The following is a 12688-nucleotide window of genomic DNA, read 5'->3' as shown; positions in this document are numbered from 1 at the left end:
AGATGTATGACATCTAAAAAAATCAAGACATAAAATTTATAAATATTCAAATATGTAATGTGAATAATAAATTAAACTTCAAATACAAAATAAACCAAAAGTAAAAGATCATTGTAATAAATTGTTAATAACGGAAATAAACTAACACCAAATCACATCAACTAATTTTGGTTCTCTCTACCATCGTTCATTTCATTTTTTTCAGGTGGCATAGTAAAATCTTCATCAAAATCTAAAAATTACAAATATAAAATTGAAAATAGAAAACCTAACCTTTTTTTTAATCATCACCTAATTTCTTAATTGGAAATTTATAATATAAAACATAATCTAAAAACATAATTAAAAACTAAAAAAAGAAGTTAAAGTTATTTATTGGTTCAACCGGTGGTTCAACCGGTATCGGGTTCCGGGTTTTACTGGGTTTTTATGGGTTTTTGCGGGTTTCTAAATATTGGGTTTTTCACAAAACCCAAATCGGATTTTTTCTGGGTCACCGGATTTACCGGTTCAACCGCGGATCCGGGTCGGGTTTCAAAACACTGGTTTCAAGAGAAATTACCGCAAATACCACATTCATAATACCATTTTTCATGTTTATACTAATCACTTTTACACTCATTTTAATAAAGAATAAAAAATACTTATATCCATAGGATTAACTAATATAGACTTAGGGTTTAGAGTTGAGGGGTGGGGTCGAGTTTTTGGAAAGTGAAATGTATGATTCTAATAAATATATAAATAAATACTTAAAAAAATATATATATATAAATTAAAAAAATAGTTTCAAACATAATTTTCGATTTTCAAAAAAAATATTTTGAAAAAAAAATAAAAAAAAATAAAAAAAAAAATTCGAAAAAAATCAAAAGAAAAAATTATAAAAAAGTTCGAATTTGAAAAGGTATAGTTCGAAATCATAAATTTTCTTAAAAATTTAAATAATAAATTATTATATATATAAATAACAAGGGTATAAGAGAGACCATTTAATGAAGAATGTATTTTTGAAAATATACCTTTATGAGTGATAAAGATGAAAAATGATACGATGAAAGTGGTAAACATAAAATTTCTCCTGGTTTCAGTGTGGTTGTCAATTTTTAGCTTAATAAAATATCATGGCAATTTAAATTTAGTGTTATAGACCTATAGTTATGTTACCATCTAGATTCAAACCCACGTATTTTTATTTTTTTGTAACTTTCCAACCCACATATTTGATGTTGTATAGAACTTTTCACATAGATACGAGTAGTCTCATATTTATTTCTTTATCTTTATAAGTATGAAGTAGTTTTATAAATTTTTCTCAATTTTTACTTATCTAAGTTTATGGTTCAGTGAACATATGATAATGTGCTGTGTTTTTTATAACGAAGAATTGAGTAATATATATATATATATATATATAAAATAAAAATAAGAGATTCGTCAAAAGCAACTTAACGATTATGGTTTTAGCAAAAAAAAAACATAACGATTATGGTGACTTGCAATGATTTATGTTCGACAATTTCTACTTATCCAAGTTTATGGTTTAGTAAACATCTAGCAAATTTTAAAGGGAAAATTTTACGTTTACTAATTTCATGGTACCATTTTTCATCTTTACTACCATTAAAGGGATATTTTCAAAAATACATTTTTTACTAAGTGATAAAAGACTCTTATACACTTGTTATCTATATATATAATAAATTATTATTTAAATAAAAAAAAAATAAATTTTTTTTTAAGTTTTTGTATTATACTTTTTCAAATTCAAACTTTTTATAAAAAAATTTTGATTTTTTTTTTATTTTTTTTATTGTTTTTCAAAATTTCTTTTTGAAAATCGAAAATTATGTTAGAAATTATTTTTTTTAAAAAGTTATAATTTTTAAGTATTTATTTATATATTTATCAGAATCCCTAAATTTTACATTCCGAAAACTCTATCCCACCTCTCAAATCTAAACACTAAATCTAGATTAGTTAATCATAGAGGTATAAGTGTTTTTACCTTTCATCAAAAGTGAGAGTAAAAGTGGTGAGTATAAACATGAAAATAGTATTATGAAAGTGGTATTTATGGCAATTTCTCAATTTTAAAAAGTCTTTTGTCAAAAAAAATAATATCTAATTTCAATCTCAACACAGTATTCTTATCTCTTGTAGGACAATATGTGTCTCTAGTAAGGTCCAAAAAGACACATCAATTTAACAACACAGTATTCGTAATGTATATGCCAAAATCTAATAATTCCTACTTATTTTATATATTACCTTCACATTTCACACATGATGTTTTATATGATTACACAAAATAAACCAATAATTGGATGGAAACTAAACAAAAATAAAAATAAAAATAGTTGATTATCGCAAACTAAGCCGAAAATACGAGAACAAACTTGTACTTTGTAAATCGTGATGTAGCCTAGCTGCCGGCGAGCTTTGGGTTGCTAAGAGCACCATTAACCATGGTTCTTAGCCATGGGTTTTAGCAAAATAATAATTAAAAAATCAGTGGATCTCATTCACTTTTTATGAACTGTATTTTCCTCCTCTTTTGTAAGGACCGAATCTTAGGTGGTTTTTGGACTGTTTGCGGGCTCCACCGACACGTGGCGATCCGCGATTGGTTCCTTTTAATTAATTTTTTTATCAGAAAAAAAAATATATCAAAAACCTAACTTATCTCGGGCAATGAATATGATTGTCTCCATCGTAATCGCTTTTCTCACAGAGAAAGATGAAGATCATGATTTTTTTCTTTAGCTTTCCTTTTCTATTTTTCCTTTCATAACTTGTCGGTGAAAAAAAAACAAAATATTTGGGTTACTTGGGCTATTTGAGAAGGTATTTTAAACAAATTTTAATGGTTGTCAATAGAAATATGACCCAACTTAAACTACCTTATTAAAGTTGAGTTTTTCATATTTTTTTTAGTTAAGCTCACATATATTTATGAATTAACTCAATTTTGTTGTCACACTGTGATCAAATGCACGTTTGCTTTTTAATGACTACTAGGGGAATTATGCTACATCAATGTTTATATTATGTGATGTATTTTTGTCATTATTTTTATTATGATTTTTATACATTATATTATAGTGTAAAAAATATTTAATTACATTACGTAAACAGAAAAAAAAACACCCGCCCGGTCCACGTATAGTGTTTTATTAAAATGATGAGAAGAATAAATTGAAAAAAAAATCAGTTAAAACGAGTGATAAAAAGTCATTCTTAAGAAACAGCATTTTATATTTATTTTTCCTTTATATATATCTCAAAAATCGTCACAGTATTAGTTGTCTAGATACTCAATAACCATCTTCTTCAACATGTTATCTCTTTCACCTCCGTCTAACCCTAGAGGCGCTTCAGTTAGACACACCTCTAGATTACACTACAGACATCTCTTGCTTCCAAAGCGGCCCCATTACTCGTTTACTGCCACCAAACATTATCAGAACAATCCTTACCCTCACAATGATATTAGCAACCACCGTCCGTGGTCTCTGCATCGTTTTTCTCCCTCTTCACGCTGGAGACGCTTACTTCTCAATTCGGTTTCTAATCAAACATTCATAGCGGAGAAGCTCAGCGATGATAGCATACTCCCTGTCAACCCTAAACCCTCCAAGGGTTTCTCCTCTAAGCTTATCGATCTTCTTGAAGCACTCGTAGTCAAGTTCATGCACGATACGTCTCTCCCTCTCAATTACCTCTCCGGAAATTTTGCTCCCCTCCGAGATGAAACTCCTCCCGTCAAAGATCTCCCTGTCCATGGCTTTCTTCCCGTGAGGGAGCTCCACCTCTATCATTTCTTTCCTAGTGTTCAGGGGTTCTTTTTTTTTTGTTGGTAAAATGTTAAATCTGATTGTGTTTTACCAGGAATGCTTGAATGGTGAATTTCTGAGGGTTGGTCCAAATCCCAAGTTTGATCCTGTCGCTGGATACCTCTGGCATGTTCTCTTCTTCCACTTTTTTCTAATTAAACGATTATCATTGTATTGGTGGCCTCTTATAATATACACTTCCCTCTGCTCTTTCCAGGTTTGATGGAGATGGGTACGTTAACCATTTCTTGTTAAATGTTCTAGTCCCCTTATGTGTCTCGTTCACTTTTCATCAATCTCCACTCTCTGTGCTCAAGGCCGGGGGCTAGTTCATTTTTCATGATAAAGTGGCAGCAATTTGTTTTTTGAAGTTTTTGAATAAAATTTGTAAAAGATACAAAATGAAAGTTTTCAGCCGCAATTCTTTTTGGAATAAATAGTACTGTTTATTTATTGTCAAACACATAAATTTTATTTCCATTATAATATGTTGAATAAATCGTGAATAAAAGAATTTTAAATATTTTATTTTAAGAGATTCAAAAACTAAACTATTTTTAATATAACTTTTTAATTTTTAAAAAATTACAAGCTGGTATATTTGTAAAGAAATAACGTTACATATTAAAAAAAAACGACAAAAATCAAAATCATAAAGATATTTTGAAAAACGAAAGGAAAGTTAAAAAACAATTTCGATGAAGTGTGCTTAACCAAACCCACTTCGCTGACCATGATTTCTACGACTCTTGTCTTCCTCTGCTTCTTCTTTCAGAACCCATTACTATTGCATTGTTTGACAATTGTGACAATCTGTCCCAATACTTTAAAAAAAAATTGATTATGAGATCGTCATCTGAATTCTCAGAATCGTTAGAATCATCTTAAAGAACCTAATTTTTATTTTCTAATAAAGAACCAAATTAATTCTCTTTTGCCACGGCCCTGAAAATATTTTCCGCCGACCCAATCTGCTCTTTTATTAATTTTCCTACCATATGTCTAATACTTTTTTTTGTGAAATACCATATGTCTAATATAACATTGCAGAATGATACATGGAGTACGCATTAAAGATGGGAAAGCAACTTATGTTTCACGGTACGTTAAGACATCACGTCTCAAGCAGGAAGAGTTTTTTGGAGCTGCCAAATTGATGAAGGTGAGCTAGTCAATATATACAAAAGTGTTTATCTTCTACAACAGCATGTTGAAATTGGTTCAAGACCCATTCAACATTTTCGAGCCTATAAAATTAAAAAATATTTCAAAATGTTTATTAATTTTTCTTTTAAATTTAAATAATAATTTGTAATCATCGTATTGAAATAAACATATATACATATGGATATGCTTTAGATATAGTGTATCAATGTATTATATATATATTTTACAATTTTCAATATAAATATATAAGTATATGTATATAATCAAAGCTCTTGATTATTAAGATACCGAAGAACACTAAATTGGATCTTCACGTGGCCACATCTCTTGTCCCCTAATGAGTTGCAGTGCATTGGCCAATCATTGTTTTTCTGTTCAAACCACATTTTGTTTTTTGTTTTCTTTTGTCAACAACCAATCATTTTGTTTTCTCTGTAAATTATGCAGATCGGGGACCTTAAGGGAATTTTCGGATTGCTTATGGCCAATATGCAACAGCTGAGAACTAAACTGAAAGTATTGGATGACTCTTACGGAAACGGAACTGGTTGATTACTTCATCCATACTACTTTACCCTTAACTATGTATCTTAAAATCTCACTTTCTTTTTTCCATGTAACAGCTAATACAGCGCTCGTATATCACCATGGACAACTTCTAGCATTACAGGAGACGGATAAACCTTGTATGCCCTCTACTAACTACCTTTTTGTATTCTTTTTTGAGTTTTTCGGGATGGTCCAAAGCGATCGCAAATAATGGAACCAGCAGGTATATGCTTGAAATTTTGACTTAAAAGAAAAGCAAGGTTGAGACTATTAATTAGGGGTTTTTCTATAAATTAATACTCGATAAATTAATAATCTCTATAAATTAATAAATTTCGTCGGTCCCAACTTGGACCGGTTCAAAATTTGATAAAATAATAAGATAATATTTTTTAAAAAAAATTTATGTAAATATATGGTTCCATTAAAATTATAAATTAATAATTTATATGTATACATATTTATATAAGTAAGAACCTATTATTATATGGTTTGTTTTATATTCACAATTAATTGTCTTTATATTTTCTTAACATTTAATATATTTTTGATGAGATTTGTAATATTCTATCTTAAACCACATTTAAGTTCTATGCAATATATATTATATACACCAAATAATATAATAAAATTAATATAAATGTCAATTTTTTTTAAAAAATAATTAATGTCTATACACTAAAATGAAATATTTTTCTCATCTTAGAATATATATATCTTAAAATAAGAAATCTAAATAAGGAAATTTTTGTAAATTAATATCTCTATAAATTAATAAAATGTCAAAGTCCCAAAATTATTAATTTATAGAGGTTCTACTGTATATAAATAATAAGAAGCATGTTTTAATTTGTTCAAAAAAAGAAACACGTTTCAATAAAATTGATATTTGAATAGCGTTTGCTATAGCCTTTTCTAAAGAGTCTGAAACCATCCATACTAGTATTATTTGCAAAGTGATTTTTTGCATTCGAGTTCTCACGTTAAAAGTTAGAATGATTGATATCGTTTATACCAATTTTAAATTAATACCCACGGCTTATGAAAAGCTAAGGCATAAGGTTCTTATTATAATAGAATAGATAAACTATAAATTAATACTTTGATCTCAACTAATATTTCTCTTGAAAGGTTAAAGTTCGTTTTATAATGTTAATAAATTTTAAACTTGTACTTTGATCTCAACTAATATTTCTCTTTTGATATTTACATAGTGATATTTTGTTTGTCAATTGGCGAAGAAAGTAGATTAAGTAATGATCATTATGATTTTGTTTGATATGTTTCGTCTGATATTTCTTTATTTATTTATTTTTCGCTTGCTTTGTTCTTATTTTGGTTTTGTTTTTAGAAGTTTTTGTGGTAATTTTATGCATGTTGCTGGTTTAAAGAGTTAAAAAGTTAAAAGAGACATAAGTTTAATTTCTTACTTGTATTGCATGGAATATTTCATATGTAATTATGTTTTCATAGTTCTATAGATTATATTGGTGTTTAAAAAAATTAAAAAAAAAAGAAGAAGAAGATAAAAGTTGAATAAAATGATCAATATATAAAATCATTTATCATACTGGTCTTTAAATTTATAATGTATATACTAATAAATATTTATAAGATAATTATGCATGTGCGGACTAAATATCTAGTTTGTTAGTTATATATGTTGTTAAATTGTGGTTTTTAATTTACCCCTGAAACAAAGACAAAATTTAACTTTTTGGTAGATTCAAAACTTCTTACCTATTAGGGTGCACTTGAGTTCTTAATTACAGAATCATGAAAACTTTTCTTTTCATTACATATTTGTAAATATGCTTAATACCTCCGATATTTGGTATCGGAGCACTACAAGAAAACACCGGTATTCCGACGACAAATATCGTCGGTATGTCCTCGGAATAACGGTATTCCGAGGACATACCAACGGTCGTCAGAAATTTCTCGTCGGAAAGTAAAATTTCCTGGGAATTTCCTCGGAATATTCCAAGAGAATATCGAGAATCAAAGATTCCGAAGACAATACGAAGAAACATTTCCTAGGACTGTTTGTCGGTATCTCCTCGGATATTTCCAATGGAACGGTCCTCGGAAACATTCCGAGAGAAAAGAGGTATCGGAATATTCCGACAAACTTTGGCCGTCGGAATATTCCGAGAAACCTTTGCCGTCGGAATATTCCGAAGAAGTGTATCCGTCGGGATATTCCAAAGAGATATGCCTTCGGAATATTCCGAGGAACTACGACCGTCGGAATATTCCGAGAAACCATTGCCGTCGGAATATTCCGAGGAAGTATATCCGTCGGAATATCCCGAGGGATACACTTCCTCGGAATATTCCCAAAAATAATTTTTTTTTTAAATTAATTTTTTTTTTAATTGAAATTCGAAAATATAAAATTAAAATTGAAATAGAAAACATATTAGATAATATTCAAAGTTGTACGTACCAAAATAAAACATTCAGAGTTTTTGAAAAAAAAAGAAAGAAACTACGGGAACTGCTCGTTCGGGTACATCCTCTTCATCATCTCCATCATTTGCTCGTTATGCCAGTTATGTAGCTCTCCAACCGCACTGACTCGAATGTTTTCATGTCCACCTACATCTGGCGTCCTTTCTTCATCAAAATACCTAAACTGCTTCAACGAATCTTTCCCACTAACTTCCTCAAGTGGACCATCAAACACCTGCTTGTTCTTCGTAAACGAAGTCTTACTCCTGCGGTATGGATGATCAGGTGGTAGAAATCGTCTGTGACCGTCAAACCAACACGTTTTCCTTCCGTTCTTTAGTTGGAAAGCATCTGTGTCATCTTGACAATATGGACATGATAGCCTTCCATGCGTTATCCATCCAGATAACATACCATATGCTGGAAAATCACTTATTGTCCACATAAGTACTGCCCGCATTTGAAAGTTTTCTTTACATGAAACATCGTATGTTTCAGCACCTTGAGCCCATAGTTGTTGCAACTCATATATTAGTGGCTGAAGAAACACATCAAGTGATCTCTTAGGATGCTCTGGTCCGGGAACAAGAATGGAGAGAAACAAAAACTCTCGTCGCAAGCACAAGTTTGGCGGTAAGTTGTATGGTGTAAGAATGACTGGCCATAGAGAATATTGTCTTCCACTCTTGTCAAACGGGCTGAAACCATCAATACATAATCCAAGGTAGACATTTCTTCCCTCATACGCAAAGTCGGGATATTTTGATTGGAAATGCTTCCAGGCTTTTGCATATGAAGGATGTCTAATCTCACCATTTGTTGAATGCTCTGCATGCCATCTCATTGGTTGCGCTGTGCGTTCAGACTGATACAACCTCTGCAACCTTTCCGTCAAAGGCAAATACCACATCCTTTTAAATGGCACTGGAACTCTTCCACTCGTATCTTTATAACGAGCCTTTCCACAAAATTTGCATGTAACCCGCTCTTCATCCGCCCTCCAATAAATCATGCAGTTATCGCTGTATACATCTATTACCTGATACGATAAACCAAGACCAGCTACCAGTTTCTGAACCTCGTAGTATGAACCAAGGGCTACATTATCCTCAGGTAGAATACCTTTTACAAAATCAGCAATCGCATCCACACAATCTTCAACCAAATTATAATTTGTTTTAATGTCCATCAGTCTTGTTGCAGATGATAAAGCTGAATGACCATCTCTGCAACCTTCGTACAAGGGTTGCTTTCCAGCATCCAACATATCATGAAATCTCATAGCTTCTGCATTGGGTAAATCTTCCCATCTAAAATGATCATTTACCATCTGCTCATTACCTATACCATAATCTACATCCATTCTAATTGGTTCTTCTAACTTAACCGCAGGCTGAGGTTCGCTAGTACTACCATATTCATAATCAGTTTCTCCATGATGATACCAAATTTTGTAACTTCGTGTAAACCCATTCAAATATAGATGAGTCTAAACATCCCACTCTTTAATAATCTTTCTATTTTTACGATTAGAGCAAGGACATCTTAACATACTCGTTTCTGCTTCCGGTTGTCGTTGAACTAACCCCATGAATTCGGTTATACCTCGTTGGTATTCTTCCGTAAGCAATCTCGTGTTTGGATCCAAATGAGGTCGATCGATCCAAGAACGATAATAATTTGAAGAAGACATGCTTTTTTCAATCAAATTCATGTGTAAATATAGTATGTGAGAGGATGAAGAAATGGAGTGAATGAAGAGGTTGGGGTGCGGGTATTTATAGATGAAATGATGCCGACAGTACCGAGGAAATTCCGACGAAATACCGACGGCAGCGACTCTTTCCTCGGAATTTCCTCGGAATTTTTAAAATCCCCAACGGCTCTCTAACGGCTATAATATATCCTCGAATATTCGTCGGTGTTTTCCGAGGAATATGCCTTCCTCGGTATTTCATCGGTATAATTTGGGTTTCCTCGGAATTTCCTCGGAAATTCGTCGGAATATTCCGAGGATCTCATTTTCCGTCAGAATGTCCGTCAGAATTACGATGTTTTCTTGTAGTGGAGATGGGTGATTTACTGATTTTCCTTACAAAGTTTGATATGTGTTTTTCTATAAGAACAGTTGCTCATTCTTTTGTATATAAAAGTATATTTTGTAGATTTGGATAGAACATCTAAAATGTCATTATTATTATTTGTTTGTACAGATGTCATCAAAGTTTTGAAAGATGGGGACCTGCAAACTCTTGGCATGATAGATTACGACAAGAAATTGACCCACTCCTTCACTGCCCATCCAAAAGTTGACCCTGTTACAGGTAAGTCTTCAATTTTTTTGTGAGAGACGAGAGCTACTCTTTCTGTTGACCCATGATGGCCTGTCTCGGTGCAGGTGAAATGTTTACATTTGGCTATTCGCATATGCCACCATATCTCATATACCGAGTGATCTCAAAAGATGGTATTATGCAAGACCCTGTCCCAATTACTATATCTGAGCCAATTATGATGCATGATTTTGCAATTACCGAGAATTACTCTATCTTCATGGATCTTCCTATGCACTTCAGGCCAAAGGTATTCATTCAATTTAAAGATTACACCAACAAGAAATTTTTGCTTCCCTTATAGTTTAGTTGAAATGGTGCGCAAGAGAAGATGATCATTATAAGCAAACAAGGGACACTTGTTTTTTATACTTCCTTTGAGAATCATAAAAATTGGTTATACATTCATTCTTTTCGTTTTTGAAATTTATTCTAAGGAAATGGTGAAAGAGAAGAAAATGCTATACTCATTTGATCCCACAAAAAAGGCTCGTTTTGGTGTTCTTCCACGGTATGCCAAGGATGACCTCATGATTAAGTGGTTTGAGCTTCCCAACTGCTTTATATTCCACAACGGTGTGTGCTTTTCTATGTCTGTTTAAGGGTTCATATGATCATTCTTATATTCTACGTACCAATTAAATTTCTATGAATGATTCCCTATATCTCCAGCCAATGGTTGGGAAGAAGACGAAGAAGTCGTCCTTATCACTTGTCGCCTTGAGAACCCAAATCTTGACATGGTCAGTGGGAATGATGAAGAAGTACTTAGAAGTTTTAGCAACGAACTGTAAGGACACGTGACATGATACATCTCGTAATTCTCTCTCGTAAATCAGCCACACCCTCCTCAACTATTGCTTGCGCAGGTATGAAATGAGATTCAACATGAAAACGGGCTCAGCTTCTCAGAAGAAACTATCTGCATCTTCAGTTGATTTCCCAAGAATCAATGAGTCCTACACTGGAGAGTATGATGTCACCTTTGTGCATGAGTATTAAACATGCAAGAAAACCTCATCTTTCTTTATTTTATTCTTTTGGTGTATTAAGGAAACAGAGATATGTATATGGTATTGGAACATTTCTGGACGGCATTTCAAAGGTTACAGGAATTATCAAGTTTGATCTGCATGCGGAAGCTGAGACAAGCAAAACAATGCTGCAAATAGGAGGCAATATCAAAGGAATATATAAGATGGGACACGGAATATATGGCTCAGACCCAGTATATGTCCCGCGCGAGACAGCAGAAGAAGACGACGGTTACTTGATATTCTTTGTTCATGATGAAAACACAGGGTATAGTAGTTATTTACTTACATGCATGCTTCCTTACCAGTTTTGCATTTGTTTCTTTTTGTGTCTGTGCTGAACGATAATATAATGATGACTGAAAATGGGCAGAAAATCATGTGTGAATGTGATAGACGCAAAAACAATGTCGTCTGAGCCAGTCGCAGTGGTGGAGCTGCCACATAGGGTCCCATATGGCTTCCACGCCTTGTTTGTTACAGAGGTACTACTATACGAAATATATATATTACCCTCTTAACATGCTATGTATATCTAACCTGACCTGATTGTCTTGTCTTCGCAGGAACAACTACAAGAACAAACTCTTATATAAGCCAAATTGGTGCATCTATATATGTAGAATAGAGTTATTATGGAAAGGATACAACGCTAAATATTAAAACCCTAATCACGTGTATGTATGATATATTGCATTGTAATCAAGTCATCTAATGGGATTATTCAGCCTCTATTCCTATATAAAATCAGACCATAAGATCGTGGCTGTAACGGCCCGGTTCCTGGCCCAAAAATTTTCATAAAAGAATGGGCTTCTCTACGGTCCATTTGACAAGAACCTAGGGTTCCCTTCACCCTTTCCGATAAAAAGAGATGCAGCCCCTTCTTTTCTCTCATTCTGAAACTTGAGCGAAGCTCTGTAGAGATTTTAGAGAGACTAGAAAACTTAGCCGTCAAGCTTCTCTTTTCCTTTTCTCTCTTCTTCTCTCACGTCTCTCACGTCTCTCTCTCTCTCTCTCTCTCTCTCTCTCTCTCTCTCTCTCTCTCTCTCTCTCTCTCTCTCTCTCTCTCTCTCTCTCTCTCTCTCTCTCTCTCTCTCTCTCTCTCTCTCTCTCTCTCTCTCTCTCTCTCTCTCTCTCTTTCTCTCCCTATACTTTCTCTCCCCATGGATCTCTTCCTCTCGCCTCGCCGCGAGTCCCCCGAGAGCAATCCGAGCCGCCGGTGGTGGTGGTGGTCGTCGTCCAAGTGGTGGTGGGGTGATCGTTCGAGTGTGGCGATGGTGGTGGCTGTGTAGTATTGTGGAGGTGACCAGAT

The 12688-nt window shown here is 33.0% G+C and overlaps 1 protein-coding gene across 1 annotated transcript; it reads left to right on the top strand.

Moving 5' to 3' along the window:
* The first annotated feature begins 3207 nt into the window (after positions 1-3207).
* LOC106396758 (carotenoid 9,10(9',10')-cleavage dioxygenase 1) lies at positions 3208-12107 on the top strand. Its single transcript, XM_013837238.3, has 14 exons — positions 3208-3797; positions 3892-3962; positions 4054-4068; positions 4887-4998; positions 5451-5550; positions 5627-5689; positions 10220-10330; positions 10405-10589; positions 10777-10915; positions 11012-11129; positions 11209-11310; positions 11393-11641; positions 11747-11858; positions 11940-12107. Exons 1-14 carry the CDS (start codon positions 3339-3341, stop codon positions 11967-11969), a joined length of 1866 nt encoding a protein of 621 aa, XP_013692692.2. The 5' UTR covers positions 3208-3338; the 3' UTR covers positions 11970-12107.
* The last annotated feature ends 581 nt before the right edge of the window (positions 12108-12688 follow it).

Source organism: Brassica napus, chromosome C8 (genome assembly GCF_020379485.1).
Source record: "Brassica napus cultivar Da-Ae chromosome C8, Da-Ae, whole genome shotgun sequence".
NCBI lineage: Eukaryota > Viridiplantae > Streptophyta > Magnoliopsida > Brassicales > Brassicaceae > Brassica > Brassica napus.
Note: the sequence above shows the minus strand (reverse complement) of the source record. Positions and strands in the feature narration are given on the sequence as shown.

Bases quoted from the DNA above. Each gene is read 5' to 3' on its own strand.
- LOC106396758 (XM_013837238.3), top strand. From the start codon at position 3,339: ATGTTATCTCTTTCACCTCCGTCTAACCCTAGAGGCGCTTCAGTTAGA. The intron at 11,130-11,208 runs GTAAGGACACGT...TTGCTTGCGCAG, and splicing joins AGAAGTTTTAGCAACGAACT to GTATGAAATGAGATTCAACA. The intron at 11,642-11,746 runs GTATAGTAGTTA...GAAAATGGGCAG, and splicing joins GTTCATGATGAAAACACAGG to AAAATCATGTGTGAATGTGA.